Source organism: Cheilinus undulatus, linkage group 4, assembly GCF_018320785.1.
Source record: "Cheilinus undulatus linkage group 4, ASM1832078v1, whole genome shotgun sequence".
In the NCBI taxonomy this organism is placed as follows: Eukaryota; Metazoa; Chordata; class Actinopteri; order Labriformes; family Labridae; genus Cheilinus; species Cheilinus undulatus.
The window spans coordinates 27,962,945-27,988,502 of record NC_054868.1 but is presented as its reverse complement, the minus strand read 5'-3'; the positions used below and the strand labels follow the sequence as shown (position 1 = coordinate 27,988,502).

The following is a 25,558-nucleotide window of genomic DNA, read 5'->3' as shown; positions in this document are numbered from 1 at the left end:
TTTTAAAAAATGCTGTGATTAATCATGATTAATCGCAGCGTCGTGATGTGATTAATTTGATTAATTTTTTTAAGTAACAGCACCAAAAAACCAAATCAGGTTAAGCAGATAGTAATAGGCAGGTAGTAAGCCAAACTAATTGTGCGCATCCCTTATAAAGACATGAACTATTCTGGCCAAAGTCTTTTATTGAACCAGGCTGTAAATATGTTTTTTAAGTTGTGTATGTGTCTCCTGCTGCTTCTGCAGCCAGCCTCACATGGACACTTGAGGAACTGCAGTTTTTTGTGGCTCCATACTGGCTTCAATTTTTAGTCACTGAGGTTGCTGATTAGTTATACCCTCCCCCTCTGTTTGACAGAATTAGTTCCCTGCTCTGAGGTGCAGATTTGACGGGGCATGTCAGGAGGAGCCCGTCCTAAAATTTTCTAGAAATGTCCACATATGCATTTGTGAAAATGCCCCAATGTCATTAAAAATGGCCATTTCTGATGCAAAAGGAAACTCTTACCTTGTATATCATTATCTAATGTATATCTCAAGGATCTTTGAGATTTCTACAGTGGCTCATATATTTTTAGATTTGAATGCCAACCTTTGACAGCAGCCTTATAGTATGAACACAACACCAACAAATACAATGAGTCAAACAGAGGCTGAAGTGTCTCCAGATTGCCTTGTGTGGAGGAAATATCCTCCCTTTGACCCCTGGCTCCACCTTCTAAGAAGGCCTTATGGTTTTTTAAAGGCTAGAAGACTTGTGGTAAAAGGCAAGAAGCATTGGCACAGTGTACAGCTCAGCACACAGTAACATCACTGGGTAGACTACAAGGTGGACATCTTTTTGAGTTGTTCTTTAAATAAATAAAGTATAAAAATACAGAGAAACTCAGAAGAAATCTACAAATCAAATAAATTGGAATATTCAGGACAAAGTTTGTTTGTTTTTACTTCTAAAAACATGCAGATACCAGGGTGTGGTGCTGAGAGAACAGTCATAATTGAGAATCATGACAGCACAGATGGTGATTTTCTTTTTTCTTCCTTTTTAAGTCATTTCTCAGAATTAATTATTTGAGGAAGATTAGCGGCTGTAAGTATTCCTTATGTCACAGCAAAATAAGCATTCATCATAATGAATATTAAAATGAATGAATATTAAAAGCACTACAAATATGCCAAGGTATTTGATGTGAAGATTAAAAACAATCCCATCACAGCCTGCCCTATTAATTTAATGGGCAAAGGTACCCAAACCTGCATCTTTATTTCTTGTTAATACATGTAGTTACTAAGTCAGACACTGCAAATAAAAAAAAGGTAAGTAAGAACTAAGATGAGGAAAGGTGGGACTTACCATTGTTGCCAAAGTCCAGGGAGTACTTGACCACGTGGTAGTTATTCCACACGTACAGCAGGTTGTCTCTGGGGTTGTAATCCACTGCAGCGATGTACTGGTAGGAATTAGGGAACGGTATGTTGACTGTCATCTCCTTGCTCTTATCAGTATTGTACATGTAGTCAATTTTGTTTCCTGTCCCTTCATTGTCGTCATCTTCATAGACGGTTTTCACCACATAAAGGACTCCACAGATCATGAAAGCATTGGAAGCTGAGCGTTTGTCGTAGCTTGTGTCCCACGAGCCTTCGATACGCAGGGTGTAGGGGTTGAGCTGGCTCACAACGATGCGCCCATTGTTCTGCTCTGTTGCATAGATTACCCACAGTCCATTCTCATCCACTGCAAGATCAATGTCAGACTTGCCCCCCCAGCGGTACGGCGAGGTATCGTGGTAGTTGGCGTTGGCAATAATGGCCTCGCCGCTCTTGATGCGAGTGCGCAGGTCAAACTTTACAATGTTGCGAGTGCGCTCTTTGTTGAAGAAAAGTGCGCCATCATACACAACAAAACCAGTCCCATCCACACGATGTGGGAGTTTGTACGTGGTGGTAGGACGCCCTGCTATGAAATCCTCCTTAGACGAGTACTCTGTCAGTGTGTCTGTGCGGTACGGCGTCCATGGCATGTAGTATATCTTGTCCGAGGCCTGCAGTGGGTCTTTGCACCAAGCACCGGACTGGTGATCTGACTCAAAGAGATGCTCACTTTGGTAGACTCCATGCAGAATGCCGGGACAGAGAAAAACTGTGGAACAAATGGCAGAGTTTTCACATTGAATATATTTTAATGCTGTCTCTGTGAAGTCTCAACTGTTCTCTCTAGATTTGCTGACAGTGCCTGCAAATGTTTGCCTCTTTTCATAAATGTTACAGTGTGTTTTAACTTAACCTTAACCACCAGTGAGTGACGATGACATGATAGGCTTACTGTGTTGTGATTTGGATGTTGTATAGTCACTGTCATTCTCACGCACAGCAACAGCATGCCTCCTATTCAACAGATAATACCCTGTTCTCTCCGCTATGTGAAAAAGAGAAAATGGCACATTTTGTTCTACTTCCCTCCTTTCCTCTATTCCCATTCCTCCCTCCCGTCCTCCCTCCCTGGCTCCTCATTAGTCTCATAGCTCTTTCTTCTCTTCTCTGCCTTTCTATCTCTGTCAGGAACGACTGACTGTAGAAGGGGACACGTCTTTTATCGCCTGCTGTTTCTGCAATTGTTACGATAATTCATTCCCCACTCCGCGCTTCGTATTCCCATTTTGGAATACTGGGGTCATGTTTTATGAGTGATGTGGGAGAGGTAGTAAATTCTAAGAAGCCAGTGTGACCAGAGTTGTAGAGACCTTTGTAATTTAACTGGAATGTTGTCACACACACATAGTCAGACAGGCCAGATGTGCATTGTGGTTTTTCACATTCTCTCCAATAATACAATTCCAGATCTGACACAAAGGGCTGGGAATATTGATTTAATTTTCATTGACTATTCAAAGCGCTAGCATAATTTTCCTATCATGGGGAGGCATTTGAAATATTAAATGTCAACGTTATTCTCTGTTCATTGGCTCATCATAAAAATGTGCTCAACCCGCAGAGAGTTTGTTAAGTGACATTCTCCATGAAAGCATGGAATAATATGGAGGCCTAGACTGCGTCTAATGAGAACCAGTGTTTCCAAATTGCCTCTATAGGCTCAGATCAAGCCGTCTTAAAATAGACGCAGTGACTTTGAAAGAGATGTCATTCTGCCACGAAGTACAAAACGCTTCAGGCACCAGCATCAAATATGTGACACCCAACCCCAGATTTTGAGCATGTGTGCGTTTGTGAATGAGGGCGTGCTTGTTTTACAGACTTACCTTTTTGTTCGACTTCTGCGTGAGACACGGGCGGAAGATTTGAAGGAAGGGAAAAAGAGAGCGAGAGAGACAGAGACAAAAATAGATTAATGATGCAATAATAAGGAAATCATGATAACACAATCTCAGATCTTCATAATCGTTCTCATATTTCATTCTAACCTTGTGATAGCGCCAGGATGCTCTCCATGTGTGATTGGTAATAACATTACGTAAGCGTCTGCGGAGACTGCGCTGCAACGGGGAGGCTATCTGACAGTAATGCATCCCACATATGTCACACGAACACACATATGTGGGGAACAGACGCAAACGTGCCCTGCAAACTCGGGGGGGAGAGCAGGAAGAGGAACACACAAGAATGTGACACAACAGGCGCACATTCAAAGTATCTATTGTTGTCCTTATCCCAACAAAACACAGCAATACAAAATAACCTGAGATAATGAGCTCTCTAATATATGCTAATAGTAACACAGCAATTTAGAACCAGAAAATTGATTTGATTACCGGGATCGTGTTTCAGTGGACCAGCCAAAACCGCCACATGCTTTCATGCTTTCTGAAGCACACTGGGTGAGCGAAAAAATGCTTTGTGTATGTCACCTACTCAGTGTGACTCTGTGTTATGAGTGTGCAATCATCTGTGTGTGGAGGTGGGAGCAAACTGAATGCACTAGGTTTTCCTCAACCCTAACACCAATTCCCTGTCTATTATATTCAAAGCTTTATCCTAAGAGCTTTCGACGGAGGGTGGTGCATGTTGCCCTGACGCGATGAAACGTGCACACTTGCTTGGAGCCTCTTAAACATATGAATTTCATTCCACCTTGTTCCCAGGGGGACCGAGTGGAATGTGAACACGGCAGAAACCTAATCCTGCAGGCGGTGCCCTTGTGTCTTTTGAGACCGTTAGAGACCTGCTGAATGGAACTGGTCCCCCGAGAGGAGAAACAACGAGAGTAGAGAGAGAGAAGAGAAGAGGAGAGGCAGTATCCTCAAAGGATAAACATTTGGAGGGACTTCCGGATGCCACATGTTTATATATAGCCCGAGTGCACTACATATTGCAGTACATGCATAAATTCTTTAACACATTAAAGAAAAAGCTCATCACCAACCGCAAGACATATACAAACACATGTGACACAAAAGCACACACACACACACAGGCAACCATTAAATCCTTAGCTCATGAAAAATGCATGGTAACTAGTGCGGCTTAGCACAACTCGCGATAAATAAGCAATCTCTGGAAGAAGATCGTGTTAAACCTAAAACAAGTGTGTATATGCATGTTTGTGTGTGTGTGTGCTGAGGATATAAAATGGTTCACCACAAGGAAGGAAGCAGATCCCCAGTGAGAAAAGCTGGGAAAGAAAGCAGATAGTGTGTCTGTGCAGGGCGGCGTGCGTGATGGAACGACTGATATTGATGTAGCTCACACACATGCTGGCACACACACATTTAAACAATACAAAGAGACACATTGTGGTTGAGAAGACGAGGATTAATGACACTGAACAACAAGGACTTCACACCGCCTGAGCGTATTATAGAACCTCCCAGACACAAAGGAAAACATGCAGGGTTCAAGGTTGCTGGCAGCTAATAGATTTGAAATGAAAAAGTGTGATGGCAACAAGTGCACCAAATGGCACACAAAATGTCAAACAAATGTCATTCAATTTGTGTAGCTCCACATTGTTTCACTGGATTAGCAGATGCCTTCGTCAGTGACCTCATTGCAATATTTTTTCGAGGCATCTCTATTTTTATTCTCCATGACGAGGGTAAGAAATGAAAGTGCTTCACAAATCACAGTCATTCATCTTTCAGGATTCGCTGGAGTAGGCCGGTGAGTTTTTTTTGTTCAAAGGTCTTCTCAAGGTTAGCTTTAGCGTGCAAGATGATGAAATAGATGAGAAGTCTTTTGAGCTACTGCTAGTTCAGCACAGAGGGTGGCTATAAGAGGGAAGAGGAGGAAAAATATGGACTGTGACAAGTTGCCAGAAAACGCCCTTGTTCCTGTAAAAATGTCAACAAGAGAGCATCTTTTCTCCATCTTTTCTCCCTATTTATCATAATTGATCCTGCAGAGGTGTGCCATGTTTTTATTTACCCGATATCTTTGACTGATCATTTGCAAAAGCACTCCAACTGCACTGCTGAAAAGTTAGGGGTGCAGCTAAAAAATGTCTCATTTTTCCCTTGCAAAGCTTTGAATGAATATTAGAAAAACAACAGCAGAACAAAAACACCAACAGCAACACTCTGTTGTGAAAATGTGTTGCCTGTCTAGTTTCACATTTATTAAGGATCATTTAAATATTCATTAATATCTGCGCTTGTATCTTCTCAATATCTCTAAATTTCTTTAATCACATGAGCAGCTCTGACTCTGTACCTTGGATGCTTTTTCCCATACTCTTTCCATTTCTATTCCTCATACAGAGACAGTGTTAACCTAACTATGCTGCAGTGTAAAGATAATTAGCATTTTTATTGAAAGCATATGGTTTATTAAAAACACATTCGTCTATGTGTGTGTGCTCATAGGTGTGTATATATATATATGAGGCATGGGCACGCTCCCCTGCATGGTTCTGCAGACAAGTGGCGACAGCAGCCTTACCACTATTATCTCTGATCTCCAATCAGCTCAGCCAGCTAAAGCCCAAGGTCATTTATGGACACAGACATTTACTCTTTCCTCTCTCTGTTATTCTATTCCTCCTCTAAGTCCTCTCGTACCCACCTGCCTTTCTCTCATGCCATTTCACGCTGTGCATTCCTCCTCGTTCATTCCCCTCCGATACCTATTTTCTACCACTTCTTCTGACCACCTCTCACGCTGTGTCTTTTTATCAGTTAATTCATTCTCTCTGTTCCTCGTCTGCTGGCCTCGTCTAACCTATTTCTCTCTATCTCCGCTTCAGCTGTCGCTCTCCCGCTCCCTCTCTCTGTCTCCGTCCTTCTGTCTCGTTGGTTCCCTTCCATCTTCCCTAGCTCTCTCTGGGAAAAAAACACAAAATCGTCTGCATATGCGTACGCACAAACACACGCATACAGCAAACTGTAAGTGCACAGACGGAGAGACACACAAAACAAGGACATGATCCTAGCTGAGAGTCTCCACGGCAACACGCACACACTTATGGCACTCTTCTCATGTTATCATGATGAAGTTATTCCAAGGGTCCAATCTGACAGAAGTCTTTAATTGGACAAACAAGAAGGTGATTTTATCTTTTAATTAGCTCTCCTACTGAGCCAAATTCTTTTGTCTAAAATAAGCTGCATGGGTATTGCATAACATATCACTGCTTTTCTGATTAATGCACTAAATGTGGTAGTAGGCTAATTGCTTCATAACAGCAGTATGAAAGCCAAGGTTTACCGCATCAAGATAAGGAATCAGACATAATGCCATGATGGTTTTAATGTATGGCCATGAACTGAAATACAGATAATTTGTTTTATATGTCATTGTATTTCAGTTTGGAAAGCAGATTTCAGAGATTAAATGTTTGAGAGCTGCATGAGAGAAGTACTTAGTAGAGTTGTGTTATAATGTATGGATATTTATAGTCTGCCTCCAGTGCAATGATCAAGTATACACAGGTGGCTAATTACCGTCGAAGCTGGCTGGCTAGTTTGGCACATGACTGCCACACTCTCATACCACTGAGAGACGGAGCACAGGAGAGAAAAAGTGCGAGAGAGAGCACTTGAATTTAGCTCTGGAAAACAGCCAGAGACCTGCAGAGCAGGGAGGAGAGATGAAGAGCTGTGAAGGTATCACAAGCCAAAAAAATCCTTAAGAAAAAAAAAAAAAAAAAAAAACAGGATGGGAGGTGGAGGGGCAAAATTTCCCAGAAAGCTGGAGCATACATAATTTAATTACCTGTTTTACAACCTACTTGGAGATTTGTTTACAATATCTATGCGGTGGGGGAACATAACAGCTCGACTTCAGCATCGCCGATCAGGAAAAGCACATCCACGGTGTGAAGTGGCGTCTTTTTTTGGAGCTTGGATTATTTTCCTTCCATGCAATCAGGTTGTGATTAGCAGAGGTGATGGCTCGGGATCAGGCGTTTACACTCAACAACCACCACTAGTGCACTTAATGTCCAGGGACGACTACTTGAGTTATGGGTGTCTCTTAATGTTACAACCATTTGTGTGCACTAAAGCTGAATGTTAATAAGATGATTTGTTAAAGTTGTAGCTTGTGAGTGTTTAAGGATTGCGACAGTTTGAGCACACTGTCATATATAAAACAAACCTCCTTTATTGATCTGCCTTGATTTATTAGAACATTTGGGAGATATATCACCCCTTAATGTCTTACAAAATGTAGCTTTCAAAGGAACGCAGCTGACAGCATTGATTTGCAATGTGAAGCACGGCAGCTTGACTGTAGCCATCTGGATCACTGGTCTGAATGTCATCAAACAGGAGGATCTTATTCTAAACTTCACATATTTCCTTTAAAAGAGGGCATTGTCAAGGGCTGGCCAGAAGAAGATTGAGGTATTTCTCAGCTGTATTCATGTAAAATATGGAGTCATGGTATCCTTAACTGCTTTTACCTTTAAACATTGTTTTTGTACCTTGTGCAACATTTTTCATGGCCAAACACACCCACAGGAGCCAGGTAGTGTATCACAGCGCTACCCGATCCAGCCTGAACACTTAGTCAGTACACGGAAGCTGCTAATGTACTGTCAAAGGCTCTCTCTCCCTCTCTCTCTTTCCATCTCCTTCCAGTGCTCCATCTCCCCCTCTATGTCCCTCCCACTGTTAGCTGAGCTCTCTAATGACTTTGGTTTCAGATGCTGTCTATTTTTTGCTATGGGAGGGGAGGGAGGAGAGGGGACGTTACCCTGACCGACCCATTGTTTATCAGATCAGCATGCAACTCATCTCCCCTCATGCTCTGTTGTTCCTGAGCTGTCCTTCATAACCGTTCGTCTATGCAATACCTAGTGCTTTATTTCCAGGCTATAAGAAATAACATGCAGACAAGTTTCAAATGAATGGATGGGGCAAGAGTGAAAACACACACCTGGGTTTGATGCATGCATGTGTGTGGTGTTTGAGTGAGTGCACACGCACTTGGTGAGGCATTAAGCAGGTATCAGGTTGTGTATCCATCTGCTCCAGAGAGGGCTCTGATAGTCCTATTATTTAATCTGCTGGTCATTCTAGACGCCAGGCAAGAGCCGTTTAGCCAGACATAATTGAATGCTTCAGTGTGAGAGATCACCTTGGCCGTGTGTATGGACTGTGGTGCCAAGGCTGTGCTCTCAGACAATGTTAGACAAAGAATCTGAATGACCATCTGAGTTTTTTGAGGCACATTACAAGGAATTGTTGCATGAAAGAGTCAGACAACTAAAATACTCAGCCGTCTTTGAAATTGGTCTGGTTTCTTTCTCTAAACTGTAAAGATAGATATTTCCTTAAACATGTACCTTTAATGTAAGGTGACTTTACCTTTAAACATTTGGGCAGTTTACTCATAACATCAAACTTTAATCTCTTACTCGTTTTTGGCTGACAGAAAATTTAGAGACTAATTGAATGTTTGAAGACTGATTTATTTTAATTTGGTTTAAAAAGAACTTATTGTCGCTTAACTCGAACTCAAAATATTCTCTCTTTAAAGGGTGGAGATGTTTGGAACAGACAAAAACATTGTTAACAATTTTCTGTTCAGCGTAGCACGTGCACAAAATAGTTTTTTTTTTTTATCTCACAACACCCACGCTGCTTCCTGAATCCACATTAACTGATCTCTAGAAAAAAAAGAGTATGAAAAAGATTCTATCAAGGTCATGTAAGATGGAGTAGTACTGAATATTTAGCTCAACTTTTCATCCATCAAAAAGTTTAATCTGCCACCAAACTGAAGTGCAGTAAACCAACTGTGATCAGTTCTTATCATGTTTTAATTAGGGATGGGACCGATCCAATCCAATATCGGTATTGGGTCTGATACGGACATAATTAATAGATAGGATATCTGACTGACAATGCCGATCCAAATCCATCCTACAGGTCGTACCGTGGTCTTCCCGCTACACGCTAATAGGTTAGCGGGCACCAAGGTTCTCATTGTTTATATCCAGTCAAGGGTCAGAGAGGAAGGCTGCGGCCATTAACTGGACCTACAGCGGTCTCTAGCGGTAGGAGGTTCATTAAAGACAGTATAGACAGGGATTTATAACTAATATTCAGTTGTTGGTTGTTTTTTGGATAATGTTGATATTTATTTTTTAGTAGTAGTTCAAATAAATTTGTTTGGAATATATATAAATTCAATTCATTTTTGTTTGTTTTTTTTTTTTTGCTTTTTAACAAGAGGAGCTGGGTGGTTTACTACAGCCTCATGTAACCTCAAACATTATACCAACAACAATAATATTTGGGTTCTTGTATTTAATTGAGTAAGTTTTGAAATTAGAACTCTTAGTTAAGATTTAACCAGAGTAACTGTACTTTTACTTGAGTACTATACTCTTGTACTCTTCCATCTATGTTGACCACACAGTAGCACAAAGAGAATAATTCGACATCACATCCCAACACAGCTTCTGTACAAAGCAAAAACTGGAGTGTTGATATCTCAGGGTCAAACATTTCATAGTTTTAACTCCCTAAATGCAACCTTTACTCCATTCTGAGTGAAATGGTCGTCAGTGTTGGGATTACCATATCTGACAGCCTTGATCTACCAGTTAGTTAAACACTGTAGAGTCAATTGACTGAAGTTCTGCACACAGCGATTTCAAATCTGGTGGATGTGTGGGGGAAGCTTCCCATCATGCCCTTGGGCTAGTGTTAAGTGTTATGTGTTTTATATGTGTTTAGTTGTGTTTGGATGTTTCTTGTTGTACAGTGATCCCTGCTTGGGTTAATTTGCTCATGTTTCTAGTTGACTGTTGTTTTAATGTGAGACAAATTTACACCATGAGTGAAATTATTCACTGAGTTAGAGTTTGTTATTTTAGGGGGTGCTGTTAAAATAGCGTCTAGTCTTCAGCAGTACCATTGCCTTGCTATGTTGTTGACTGTTTTGCTCTTACCAGAGAAGACTCACCTTGCCACAGATTTTACAGAGTGACTGTAGCTCTGGCATATTGTAAAATACTAAACACATTCAAAAGTGAAGTATAACTATACGTAGTGTGGATCAATATAAAGTAGGGATGCAGGGTATAATCTGCAGTATATCGGTATTGGCTGGTAATAGCTTAAAAAGTTAATTATCGGTATCAGCTGCTAATAAAATTTACGCTGATCTGTACGGCTAATAATGTGACGTCATAATTAAGCGCACGCAATGACATTGGTCGTGCGCCAACAACAAACTCAACATGTCGGCTGAGTGTGTGAAGTTTGAGTTGTGGGAACAAGACAGCAAAGTAGCTGTTCACATCACTTGTAAAGTACATGTGATGTGAGGAAGAGCACGACAGCATGCCTTTATTTTGCATCGAAAAAACCATCACCCTGATGACTAGAAGGACATTCTTAAGATAAAGAATGACAAAACTTCATGCCAGGGAAAACTCGTCAACCGCCTCTACTTAAGTAATTAGACAAAGCTAAGAAATACAGCAACGACCACCAAAAGGTAAGGAGCTGAACAGGAAAATCATTGAATTTATAGCTCTTGGTAATCAGCCTTTCAGCTTGGTGGAATATACGGGCGTCCATGGGCTAATTATGCATTTAAAGCCCCGCTACGTTATACCCAGCAGGCGCCCATAGCCTTATCTGAACTGCAAAACTTTGCTTCCAGTCACATAGAGAAGCTAAACATATTAGCTTCACCACGGATATATGAACATCAAGTGTCTGTCCTGTTAGCATGTTGAGCCTCACTGCCTCGATGGATATGAGGATTTTACTTTTAAAAAGCCTGTCCTACACTCACAGAAGTGCTCACTCAGCAGCCGCAGTTGCAGCCGCTTCTGATAACATGTATGGAATTCGGATGTGGAAAATAGAGAAAAAGAGCGTGCATGTCCTCCTATGTGACAGTGAGCAAAACATGGCAAAAGCAATGACTTCTGTGTGCCAAGTTTCCCGTGCATCGCGCACACTCTGCAGGTGTCCTGTCTCCAGTATTGGAGATGTGGGTGTCAGTGTGTTGTTACAGAGCTGTTTACAGTGAAACAGCCATTAAACTTGGTTGCTTAGTTAGTATGTGCTGTTTAAAGCAGAATCAGGAGGAGTACTTCAGCTGAAGTTTTTTTTCCTTTTGTTCATCTTGAGTCTCAAAAATTTAAAATCATATTTAAGCCCTGAACTATAGCTAGATTTTTTTCATTTAAGAATCTGTCTTTTTGTTGTTGTTGTTTAAAGCACTTTGTCAGGAGGATCTCAGGGAGCCATCCTGAAAACTGGCTGAGTAATAAGGAGAATCAATCTAGATGTATAAGCTTTTTCTTTATGCACCCTCTGGAGCTCAGTGTCAGCAGGTTATTTTGCTGCTTTTTATTGCCCTCAAAGATGCAGATGACTTTGGCTGTACTGTTAAAAACACATGCAGCATGTAATGCACATGTAACCCAAAGACATTACTGTAAGTTATTCATTAGTGTATGGCTGTATTTGAAAAAAACAATACATCCCTAATTTCTGATAAAAAGCAAATGTTTTGTCATTTTCTACACAAAATAGACTACCACTATTTAAAAAAAAATGTTTGTAGTACAGGATGGAATTGGTGTTTTTTACAGTGGAAAAAATGTAATGAAATATCAGTATTGGTGTCGGCCAAAATTAGTTTTAAAATATCAGCATATCGGATCTTGGCAAAAAATCCAATATCATGCATCCCTAATACAAAGTGTTAAATTAAACTGTATATGAGTTGAATTAACATTGTATATAACACTGTGTATTTTACTTAATTATATAGGTGTAGCATTACCTGAACAAACTGGTTTGAGAGCTACTCTCTTGTTGATCTTTCAAAAAAGGAAAGGTGTCTTTTACTGTACAACTCCACACCAGCTACTCAGTGTGTAAAGTAAACTTCAAATGAAATACTTTTTTACTTTTACTGAGTAAAATTTATAGTTTAGTATTTTCATTTGAGTACAGTAGTCATGTACTTCTTCCACCTCCAGTTGTAATATGTATAACATTATATTCTTCCTTACAAATGACTGTCAATTTTTTATTGCAATCAATCACAGGACTTCTGTAATTAATTGCAATTAATCTTACCATTTTGAAGTTTCACTTTTTTTGCATTTTAAACTGTTTCTGTTCTTTTTTTGTACTTGGGACATTCTGAATGGATACAGCCCTTCTTTAATTTCAGGGGCAATCCCCAGCTCTTATAGTCATATGGCGATGTGTCCTTGGGCAAGACACTTTACCCCCGTTTGCTCCCACTGCTGCATCAGTGCAGTGTAAATGGGTACAAAAGCGCACGGGATTAGCTAATACTGATGGCAAATTCTCCATAGCAACCTCTGCCATCAGTGATTAAATGTGTAAGTGAAGGGGTATGAATGGGTAGGTGTGACCTAAGGTGTACAAAAGAGCTTTGAATAGTCTAGAAAAGCTCTATACAAGCTCAAATCGATTTATCATTTAGAAAGAAAACAAGGAACTAGACTGAAGATTATAACATATACTTTACCATGGAAAAAAGAAACTTGTTATGGATTGAAAAGGAAATTATAGAACAGTCAAAAGGTAAATATTTGATAATAAAAGGTTCAAATTACTTTTGACTTGTTCACTGGGCTGTCTGAATTTTTAAAGTGAAAGACAATGAGAAGCAGTAGTGGACTTTTTTTTTACATCACTGTGGCTGCAAGGAGACATTGCAGTGGCTTAGCCAAAGTGTGCTTAATGAGACAACAAAACATGCCAATAATCACAATTAAAAGAGAATGTATGCACTAATTATGGATCATAATTAAATACAATTAATGATTAGTTCAATTTATCCTTTGCCTATTTGCTCAAATGTAGCGTGACATAAACATTTAGGCAAATAGATTTTCTCATATCCTCCAAGTCACAACCCTTGTACGTGTCTTGTACACTGAGCTGTAACCTAGATTTTGTTGTAAACAACTTTGCTAGTGAAAAAAAGATGTTTCCTTGTTGTTGGGATATTTTGTGACCGCGTCCCATGAATGTTTCACCCCTGTGAATAAAACCTCCCAAGTCTGTTATCACATTGTCAAAGGTCATATCACCATCTGTCATCGCTGGAGCACGTCCCAACTCTTTCTCCTTCTTCCTTCCCTCGGACTTTCCCGGTGATGATCCTCATAGTATGAATTTACAAAGACCGCTCAAATCGCAAATGTTTATCTTTTAAATTAAATCTGCATGTTGTCATTTATTGGTCCATGTTAAACATGCCTTTAATTGTTAGATTTTAGAAATCAACTAATATGTATCCTGATCCTTGAACTCCATAAGACATAAAATAAAGATACATATAATTTATATATTAGAGGTGCATGATATTGGATTTTTGCCGATATCCAATATGCCGATATTTTAAAACTAATTTTGTCCGACACCGATACTGATATTTAGTTATATTTTTTCCACTGTAAAAAACACCAATTCCATCCTGTACTACAAACATATTTTTTTAAATAGTGGTAGTCTATTTTGTGTAGAAATTCCATATCCAAAACATGTTATCAAAAGCAGCTGCAACTGCGGCTGCTGAGTGAGCACTCCTGTGAGTGTAGGCAGTGAGGCTCAACATGCTAACAGGACGGACACTTGATGTCCATGTATCCGTGGTGAAGCTAATATGTTTAGCTTCACCACGGAGCTTTAACGAGGAGCTTCTCTACTTGAGTATGTCGCTGCTGTATTTCTTAGCTTTGTCAAATTACTTAAGTAGAGGCATTCTTTATCTTAAGAATGTCCTTGTAGTCATCAGGGTGACGTTTTTTTTTATGCAAAATAAAGGCGTGTTGTCGTGCTCCTCCTTGCATCACATAATTGGCTGTACAGATCAGAATAAATTTCATTATCGCCAATACCGAAATTTAACTTTTTAAGCTATTATCGGCCAATACTGATATACTTCCAACAGTATCGTGCATTCCTAATATATATATCTAAAAAAAAGGGTACTTACTGTATGGGACACACTCGTACTGGACTTCCAGGTATTTGTATGTACCCGGGCAGGGGTCAGGGAAGACATCAGGCCCAGCCACCACAGCACACTGGGTACGGTTGTTGCATCTACACAGGAAAGAGGCAAGCATGTTAGCTCAGCATCCTGATTCATAGATTTCTGCTTGCAAACACCCACTGAATGATGCACACATGTGCTTGAAGGCCGAAGCACACAGGAGCCTGTCACATGCGATGCAATATATAGTGAGATGTATTATGTCTGCTTATAATTTCCTACATTCACCTTGACACTGGAGAGTCATCTGTGTTTAAGGACCCTTGAGATTGACAACAGAGCAGACAATATGTGCTTACTGGTATACCTACAGTGAACATTACACTAATGGAACTATTTGAGTCCTCTTGTACACAAGGTGGTCCACACAATTGCTTCTGAAAAGCTGCATGTACAGTATGTGTGTCTCTGTGTAGAACAATAAACCATAGCTCTAAGAGTATTTTGTCCTAGATTACAAATAATTAATCTTAATTATCAGGGAGATGCACTCCTCTGACCTAGAAAAAGTAAGTAATTCTCACCCTTACTAACACATAACATTATACCCCTACTAACATAAGGCATCAAGCTGTATGTATGCTTATTATGTGACAATGGTAGCCCACTATTTAGTAGAAAGATGCCTCAACCACTGTTTTTCAACTATTTTCCTTGGAGCCATCCCAGTTGTATATTAACTCATTGAGTGCCATTCACGTATATATACGTAATTTAAAAGCCAACGCTTGAGTGCCATTGACGTATATACAGTGCTTAACAAATTTATTAGACCACCCTAACCCTAACCAAAGTAAGGTTTATGCCACAGCTAGCCTAAATTACCAGCATTGGTAATTACCAAAATCATTTTTTATGTTTCTGCAATGGTTAATATACCAATATGTAGAAGCTCTTTAACCGAAATGATATCTGGAATGCTAAAATATAATTATTATCGTTATCCATGAATTTTCAAATGTTCTGATTTACAAAAAAACTGAAAAAATAGTAAAGCACATAATTATTTCTTGATTAATATGTCAAATTATAGTTATTTACTTGCATTCCTGAACAGAAAAATGAGTTTTAGTGGTTGAATGTTAGGCTTGATTAATTTCTGACTTCTCAGAGAAGCCCAGTGAGCCGGCTCACCGGGCTTCTCTAACTTCTCAGAGAAGCCCAGTGAGCCGGCTCAAATTTGGGTGAATTCAGTTTGAAATTCCTCATTCCTGTTCAAAATGGTAAAACGTGGAGAGCTCACTGAAAATGAAAGAGTCCGCATTAAAGCATTTCATGATGCTGGATGGTCTCTGAGACAAATATGACAGGTAGTCTAATAAATTTGTTAAGCACTGTATATGTCAAAGAGTTTTTTCTGGCTGGCACAAGGGGGCGCTCTCACGCTCCCTGTGAGTAATTTTGGGGCTTTTGGGATACGTAGTCGTAACACGGAAGAGACGGTAGATCAAAGCGACAGAGATCAGAGGTGGAGACCCTGGGGTCAAAGAGCAGAGCAATCGTTATGGAGGTAATCTAAGCTAAAAGTTCCAAAATAGACGCTGGCAGAAACTTTTAACTTTTGCCTAAGAAATTGCTCACTCACTAAAACCAACACTGAACTTAACGACAGCGAATCCAGGGATCAGCACGGTGATTCATCTGTCTATGCCAGCCAAGAGACAAAAGAACGCGCGAGGTCTCCCCCGCGCGTTGTAGAGAAAGGGCAGCTCGCCAGCTGGATGCGTACAGAGACGACCTTCAGAGACGGACTTTTCCAACCTGAGGAATGGCTGCCGAGTGAGCGGAGCGGATCTTGTTCTCCGTCCTAGAGCAATGGAAGTAAGTTAACATTAGGAACCCACTGATTATTCAGCCAAATTTATCGAATGAAACCATCACTCATGCTCCTGTGATTTCAGAAGCATACTTGAGAGAAGAGCAAGCCCCGTGCTATTCTACGACACCGTCTGTTGGCAGAAAAAGAGGTAAGAACAATAAAATTCTATATTATAGATTATTTATTATATGAATAAAACATATTATATATTATATTAATTCTATAATTTACAGGCAGTGCCAGGGGACACGCAAGCAGGAGAGGACGTGGGAGTATGGGGGGTCATGTGGAGGCCGTCCAGTTCCAGAGTGTGAATGGCATGACAGTGACTTGGAGCATTGTTATTTATTTTACAAAAAAATAACATTTGTAATATAATTTTCACATGTATTTTATGTCATTGAAGGCAAAATTATAACATTCAAATCACTGTTTTGTTTGACAGACTCTCTTTCACAAAAATGAATTTTTCTCAGCTTTCTCCAAAAAATTGGTCTTTTTGGTGAAACTAGCCTCTATTCAACTTCAGATAAATCAAGAATGGAACAAGGTTCAATCTATTATATTATATTTTTAAAAATAAGTTGAACATAGAGTTCTATATATATATATATATGTATAGATATATTTATTTTTTTTTGAATTATTATTTTTTTAACAGTTATTATTGTTGTTGGTATAATGTGTGAGGTTACATGAGGCTGTAGTAAACCACCCAGCTCCAGCTGGATTTAAATGTATTCCAAACAAATTTATTTGAACTACTACTAAAAAACAGATATCAACATTATCCAAAAATCGGCTTGAAATCCCTGTCTATAATGCGCTTTAATGAACCTCCCGCCACTAGAGACCACTGTAGCTTTAGTTAATGGCCACAGCCTTCCTCTCTGACTCTTCACCTGATGTAAACAATGAGAAGCTCAGTGGTGGCTAAGCTGTTAGCGTATAGCAGGAAGACCGCGGTACGACAGTTTTCCAAAGTAGTAAATGGAAATAAAGTGGTATGTGGGCTGCCGAGGGTTAGGCTCACGTATGACTACTCACCCAAAGTGAAACAAGGCCAAATATCGAACACAATATTAATCTGCAAAGAGGAACGAAGGCAGACAGCTCTAGCTTTCAATGCTAGCTACGCTGTAGAGAGGATTATTAGGCTAACATCACACCCACTCTTCTTTGTGTTCTCTCACCTTTAGACTAGTTTTGACTATTCTAGATATAGTTTTTTGTTTAATTTACTAGGTAATTATACCACTAAGAACATCCTTAACTAATACTAGCTCAGTTACACACAGACTCACAGTCTGTGTGAGTCTTGTGAGTCTGTGTGAGTCAGTCTCGTGTTAGACTGTGCTGGTTCATGATCTACTGCAAACTGTAGAAAGGATTTGGGTCAGCACCGTCAGTCAGATATCCAATCTATTAATTACATTCATATTGGAACCGATACCGATATTGGATCGGATCGATCCCATCTCTAATTTTAATAGCCTGGGCCTAGTGCACACCTTTATTATCACCAAAAGACCTTAGTCCAGTTAGTGTGTGTGCTATCATGCTTGTAGTTATTCAATGCAAATCTAACAGACAGCCGCAGAGCAGACAAAGCCCTACCCTTTTTCACACTAGATCATTTTTCAGCACTGGTGTTTGCTGCTTGGTTTACATGCAAGTAGCTGTGCAGCTTTATTATTTCATAAAATACATGGATTACATTAAAGTGCAAGTGTTTATTAAACATGCCAAGCCCATATCTCACAACCAAAATGATCAATGAGGAGTTAGACACAGCCCTAAGTTATTATGATGAATGCATGGATAACATAAATGCTACCCGTGGTGAAGCACCACTTTATCTCAGTGGTGGGCCATGATTTAAACACATTAATGAAAAAGTGGATGAGAAAGTGCTCAAGAGGGACAAGAAGACACGAGGAGAAAAGAAAGCTGTGGATACATCTCTCATCTAATATGAATATTTTCTTTCAATTAGTACATCTGCTCTGTCACTCCCTCTTTCCCTCTCTGCGCACCTGTCAGACAGGTGACATTTACATTAAAACATTCAGTTTCTCCCATTGAGATATTTTTAATGAGCATGCCAAACCCCTCCAGTCTTTTCCTACAGTTTCATTCAACAATTTGCATAATGAAAAATGCATGAGAATTGATTTAATTTTTCATATTCACATATAACACCAGAGGACTAATGCAGGCGACATCTTCCTCTACCTGTGGCCTATAGTGGGGTCTGTTGCTGACCAGTACGTCTGTGCATTGTCAAATGAGGGTTTTTTTTAAACATATAAAACTCTTATGTGGGGCAATGTCTGTCATATTCTAATAACAATACTCGCCAGTCTTCTCTCCTCTCTCCGCCCTTCTTTTTTCTCGCCTCTGTGCTTTTTAATTTCTTGCCCCGGTGCCTTCATCATCGGTCACCTGTCATCAGTGCGAGTTGTGGACTTAGGGGGACACAAACTGACATGACGCCACAACTTTGCTCACAACGCCCACCATTGGATGCGACTGGCTGCCCAACAGTGCTGAATCAGGGTCCCATAACCTGCTTAAATGACCCCACAAATTTGATTAAAACATAACTAAATAAAAATCCACTAACCTCTGATGCCACCACTGAAAATAAGGCAAACACTTTAAGGCTCTCCATTTTGCTCAAAATCAAGTGTGGTATGAATCATTTCCACTCACAAACCTGTTAACACCAAGAAAGGCCTTCTCCCTTTAGATAAAGAGTGTGTGAAAAAAAACAAGTGACACAAAAAGATGATAGTGAACTGGGCAGTGAAACCGCATGACATCAAATAATCATTGCACAAAGCTAACAGAATGAATAAGTAACTGAAACATAAAACATAAAAAGAACCCCGACACAGGGAAATGGCAGGGCAGGGGGAAGAAAAAGATGCAAATTTGTTCGAAGAGAACAAAAGGGAGAAAATTTAGGTTGTGCGCTAGCTGTGGGGAATGTGTGCGTGTGCTTTTTCTACTTTATGATACAGCAAAAAAAGAAAAAAAAAAAGCCTGAATTCTGGGGACTTCTCCACCTCAGTCATAAAGCACTGAAGGTTATTGACTGGTGTTTTAAATAGAGGGTATAGAGCAAAGATATGACATAATCTCCTGTGTGTGTTATCACTCCCTTCCTTCTTTCTCTGCCTATTTTTGTCTGTTCTACCTTTCTTTTCTTTCTCCCCAAACTCCCTAAGCCCAGATAATAAACTAATTTCTTTCTCTGCCTTTGTCTTCATCCTTCCCACCAAGGAATTATTCCTCCACGTTCCTCGTTCTTTGTCTCTCCTTCTGCCTGTCTGTTTTTTTTCCTGCCTGTTTATCCGCCTTAAACCCACTTAGCTGCAGTTTCCCAAGTCACACCCAGATATATATGTGGTAGGCCTCTCTTATTGCTGGCTTCTCTCTCTCTCTCTCTGTCCTTTCTTAATATCTTTCTCATCCCTGCCTTCCCCAGGGTGTCTTCTCCAGCCTCCCTCTGTTTCTCCCTCCATCTCTCCATCCTTCCTAAAGCCTGTGTGCTGACGTCACCATTCTGTCTGAGCCAGTAGTCTGAGTCAGATCCAAAAAAGACTCCCTTATGTCCCCAGTATCTCCATCCTTCCTCCCTCTCTCCCTTTTACTCTCTTTTGAAAATGTGTTACAAAAGAACACACCATGGAAACATCAGCAAAAACTCTCAAATTATGTTCTTTCTGCATGTTGAGATGAATGTAGATGCAGAACATGCATATATATATCCCCTCATCACACACCTTTAGAACCCATTATGTTTTTATCCACATTTAACACCTGTATAGCTCCATATTTCTCCTGTTTGTCTTTCTCCATGTTGGCAGAAAAGCTCCCTTTTTTTAATTAGCATGACCACATCAAAACAAGGCAGTGGCCTGGATACCGCCTTGCCTGCTGGCTTTCTTCCCTGCAATGTGCAACATACACACACAGGCTCAGACACACACAAACAAACTCTTCACTAACAAAGCTGAGCTGTGGCAGGCAGGGAGAGAGAAAGCTGCGATGCGGCAGCGGGTGCTGCTGTTGTTATTGTCTCTGATGTTTTTCACTTTGTTTGGCAGACCTCCCTTCACTCCGTTTCTGTCTCTCTGTCTCTCTCCCTCATATAAACATAACTGACTGCCTGATGATTTGATGAGGATGACGTTGAGAGAGTGTGTAGAGGTATATGTGTGCATATATGCCGTCACTTGTGCATGCCAATGCAGCAGATGCAAAAAGGAATACATATTTGTGCCTATGTGTGTTTTCTGCCTGTATGTGTCTATGTGCTCCAGTGCAGATGTGTTGAAGAAGTATATAATTACAGAGCAAGTGAGAGCTGGGAACTAATCTTCATGAGTTGAAAGAGGTGTCTGAGAGTGAGTGACGCACAAAGCCTCGGCACAGTCCTCTGGAATCAAGATTCAAATACAGTCAAACCACTCCGAAACACTGTCTGAGTCATCTGCAGCACTGTGTGAACATCCTTAACACATGCAAACTTTCTGAAAAGGTGTCTGAGGGCGGTGAACTAACACACACAGACTAACAAACACATAGAGTAGACTTTGCTGCTTTCCTCTAATCCTAATAACACACAAGCACTGTTGTTCAAACAGCTACTTCATACACAAACAAGATAGAGCAATTACACTTTATCCAGTCCAATAATAAACAGATTAACCTTCTAGAATGCTGCAAGTACATTCCAGTACTAAACTGCTAGTTGATTTGTCACACATTAAAGCATTTTTTTTTGCCTTTATTTTTTATTATGGTTATAGTAACAAGTTACAAGAAAACCAGAAAGTTGATGTAGCTCATGCAGCTTTTCCTTGGGTCACTTGAAAAAACATTAAAGCCTGATAACTCAAATAATAGCCAGATGATTCTCTCTTTTAAGAACTTATATGTTTTAATCTTCTACTGAAATCCATAAAAAGATAAATTTCCATATTTTTTTGTATCACATTTGCTTCATTGTGCATATCTTTCAATTGATGATTCACTGGATGGGATTTTTTTAATCATTTTCTCATTTATCAGACTGTATACAAAGGTTTTAAAGGAAATTATTAATCATATTGATTGGACAGAGGTCTCACATAATCGTGTATCAATTATGACACCTTTGGCATTAAAGGGTTAAGTAAAATCCATAGGCCACATAAATTTGATGTGGGGCAAAAAAGTTGAGAAAATATTGCAATGTTGGAAAATTTCAAATATCGATATTTTGCTTGGATTGTTATTCAAAATGTCTTATCCATTTACACAGCAGATGTGAAGTGACAGTACAGATGCAACGATATTAAAATTTTGTATCACAATAATCATGACCTAAAAGGATATAATTTTCTGAAAATCTAAAAAGCCACAGATCCATCATTTGAAATAATTTCATCAAGTTTGACATAAAAAACGCTATAAATCAAATTAGTTGCATGTTTGTATAAATATTAGAAGTAACATGAAAACCAAATATGCATTAATAAAGGTTCTTTGTTCATAAGGTTGTCAAAATTTTTTGACACTTTGATACTTTTTGATTCCACATGCTTTAAACGACATATTATTCATTATTTCTATGTTTGACAGGACAGAATAGTACCAAAGTTATAAAAAAACAGATATACAAGTTACATTTTCAATCCAAAGCTCCTTATCAATACAACTATTGATACTTTTCTGTTGGTTGATGGAAAGACAACGACAATCTATTTTCAGCAGAAGTGGGTTAAGATGAGTAGATCTTGAGTTAAGAAGTAGGGATGCACGATACTGGATTTTTGCCAATATCTGATATGTTGATTTTTACAAAATAATTTCAGCTGATATCTATACTGATACTTAAATGTAGTTTAGGTCTAAAGCTTTAGTCCGTAAAACACACAATTTTAAAGTTTGAGGACAAACAAGTAAAAAAATTCCAGTCCTTAAAACACACTTTAAGCTGTAAGGAATGATGATTAAAAAAAAAAAGAATAGCTGATGTAAGTCCAGCATAAAACTCTCCTAACTTATTTCTTTCAAATGCTCAATATTAAGAGCTGTTACAAGCAGATCTTTACAGCCAAAATATCAGTTTAGAATTGTTCATATCTGCAAGTACAAATTAACTTCTTTCCAAGCTAATATCTGCTAAAACCCATGATATCGTGCATCCCTATTATAAAGGTCATGATTCAATCCCTCAGATCTATTTTTTCATCACAGAAAAACACAAGCATTTCCTGCCCTGAAAACTGGGTTTATTCAAGCTTTTTGTAAAAACCTGAATTGTTGCCTTCTTGATGTTACATGTAAACACATCCTGACATTTTATACATTCACCTCCACTCGTGTGTAACCCTGTGGGAAATATTTAATATTTTGGAGGGTTACAGGAAAATTTAATGTTTACTGTTCTGCTTGTTATTATTAGAGCAATGTTGTTGATTTGTGTTAACTTATTTCTTGCTGCTCTGTATTTCTTTTGGTTTGTGACATGTAATGTATATTTTCTCACAAGAAAAGAGATTGTAAAAAGAAATGTGATGTTTTATGTGTTAATGACATTTCAAGGTTGTTCAGGGTATCAGGGTAGCAGACAGGCAAGGAAGAGGTAGTGAAGTATGAGGGAGAGAGCGAGTAGGAAGCGGGGAGAGGAGGAAAGAGAACGCGACAGCAGGATGATTAGAGAAGCAAGTTTTGAAACAGGCTTTTTGAGTGTTATTTGGACTTTCTAAAGTTGTCAGCTAGATAACTGTAACTCCACACAAGGAAAAGTACATCAGACCGTCAGCCCGACGTTTGTTTGCAGCATGGACTTGCACATGTGCAATGATTAGCAGTTAGCATAACAAATGGACATTAGCCTTTAGCCTACAGCCTCGCTAGCTTGGCGGGATTTTGTGAAGCTGGAGTTTTCAGTCATTGACCACGATGCCTGGACGACAGCAGGAGAGAGACGGGGCTGGCTATGATCCTGCAGAGCTCAACGTTTCTCTGATGTGGAGAGATGTTTACTGCTGGCTAGCCGGACCGGACTTTCCTGCCTTGACTGGGAAAGACCTTGAACGCCACTTGTGAATAATTTAAGGTACTTATTTTTATTTTAGCTCTAATGAGCAAAAGGGCCATTAAGTTTTGGGCCACACTGAACCCGAGCATCGACCCAGGCCTGCAACTAAAGGTATATTTATAAGTGCCAGCTTTAAATAAGGTATTAGAAGCATTTTTTTTACAGTGTGGGCCCACATTCTGAAATTTGCTTTATACAAACTTTGCTTTGAAACAACACTGGCACAAGTAAATGTTCCAAAACTTCAGATTTACTTGGTTTTCATTGTGTTTATAGTAATAAAGCCTTTTTTTCAGATTTAAACTGTTTACTAGTTGACTGTTGGGTACAAAGTGCTAAAATCTACTGAAGGGTGCTTACCTTACAAGTTTTTGTAACTCTGTGGTTTTAAAATATTTTAGAGTTTTTATTCCAAAAAGATTAAAAGCAGTTAAGAACACATATCTCAAACTCAACAATACACATACAGAGTTAAAACTGGTTATTTTGGTTACAGCTTAAAACCAAGGGCCCTGCTCTGACTAGTGTAGGGAACAGGAGCGCTACACGTGGAATCTTACTATCCTTGAATTCATCATAATATAACCGCTGGTTGCCTGTTAAGTGACCTAATTAACTTCTATTCTGCCTATTTCAGTACACAGATTTCAATTGAGGTTTCTTTTTGTCATCTGATGTGAGCCGCTTTAAAGTTTGGGAGTTTAATTTGATTCATAATGCTGATGTGTTTGAAGCTTATGAATTGATTAGCCTACAGCACATAGAAAAGGTCTACTTGTCTTGTCTGTGTCTCTTCACTCTGATAGCCACAGTGATGCAGGCAGGCAGGAGAGAGGAGTGTTACCTCCTCCCCTCTGATGTGTATTACATCTCTTAGATGGATGTTTTACTCTATCCACATGAGTCAACGAACCCATTTAGCATGCCGTCTGGACATTTATTACTGTGATATTAGAGGCACAGTTACCACCAACAGTTATCATAATATTAAAATTATTAATGCTTTGATAATCGTGGGAAAATGTTATCATGGTTATCATTAATGGGAACCATTTCCTCCCTAAGTGATGGCAGTCAAACAAACAAACAAACAAACAAACACGACTAGGTAAAAACCTAGTATATGGCTGACCGCAACTATCTGGGATGCCTGTTGAAATGCCTGACTGGCAGAGTGATTTTGTCATTATTGTTATTTTTTGTGAGCCAAATTTATTGTGGCAACTTAAATGTACATAGCTACATGCTGTCCTCTCTCTCTCTGTCTCTCCTCTTAATAAAGCTCTACTCTGTGTACATATGAAACTCTACAGAGACGTGTCAGATTTCACTGATAGAGACAGACAATGAGATATTATAGATTAAATGTTTTTTTTTTTGTCAGATATAAGTCTTTAATGATAGACATTTTATACTAACAATAAAACACTAACTGATAATGAACGGTTATTCTAAATTTTAAAAAAACCTGCAGCAGGTTTCATGAACATTTCTAATTCTCCTCAGACAGGTGTGTAAGGGTCTGTATATGTGTAAATTAAGCTGAATATCTACTTTAGAGTTCCTGTCCTTTTTTATATCTGTTAATTATCAATAAACAGCACATTAATCATACTCCCTGCCAATAAAGACATGCCAAACGTCTAAGTAGCATTTTTTTCAAAACACATATGCAGGGATTTTAACATTTACTTGTTCCTCATAATCATATAGTATTAAGGGAATATTTACCAAATATCTTTTAACATAGCGCACGACCCTGGCTCACGCGGGCGACAAAGAGACACACAGCTGGGGTGCACACACAGCACTGACGTGCCGGTCCTCCGGGGCCAGAGAGGAGCTTTAAGAGGAAAAAGTTCTGGCGTTTTATCCTCCAATATTCTGAAACTTTTGCCCTCAACAGATAGAAGCCTGAAGTCTACACTACCAACATGTTAGCGTGCGTTTCAGTGTAGGTGTGTGCGTGAGAGTCACGTTTGTGTGTGTCAGTGTTATGCAGCATGAAAGCAGACGAGAATGAGAGGAGAGGAGCCAACGCTGCTGCGTAAAAGATGCACAAACGGTGAAAGAGAAAGGGATTATAGGAGAAAGAGTGACAGGGGGACAGGAGATCATGACAGAAAAATTAAAAACCGAAGACTGTGCACGAGTCTCAAATCATGAAA

General features: G+C 39.4%; 1 protein-coding gene across 9 annotated transcripts in view; it reads right to left on the bottom strand.

Moving 5' to 3' along the window:
• Positions 1 to 25,558, bottom strand: part of adgrl3.1 (adhesion G protein-coupled receptor L3.1) — a 191,798-nt gene that overhangs the window by 83,829 nt on the left and 82,411 nt on the right. For all 9 annotated transcript variants that reach the window (XM_041784845.1, XM_041784850.1, XM_041784852.1 and 6 more), the window contains 3 exons: positions 14,413 to 14,522; positions 3,264 to 3,278; positions 1,358 to 2,146 (listed from right to left, as the gene is read on the bottom strand). In XM_041784845.1, the coding sequence (XP_041640779.1) occupies positions 1,358 to 2,146; positions 3,264 to 3,278; positions 14,413 to 14,522 (914 nt within the window). The remainder of the gene's footprint in view (positions 1 to 1,357; positions 2,147 to 3,263; positions 3,279 to 14,412; positions 14,523 to 25,558) is intronic.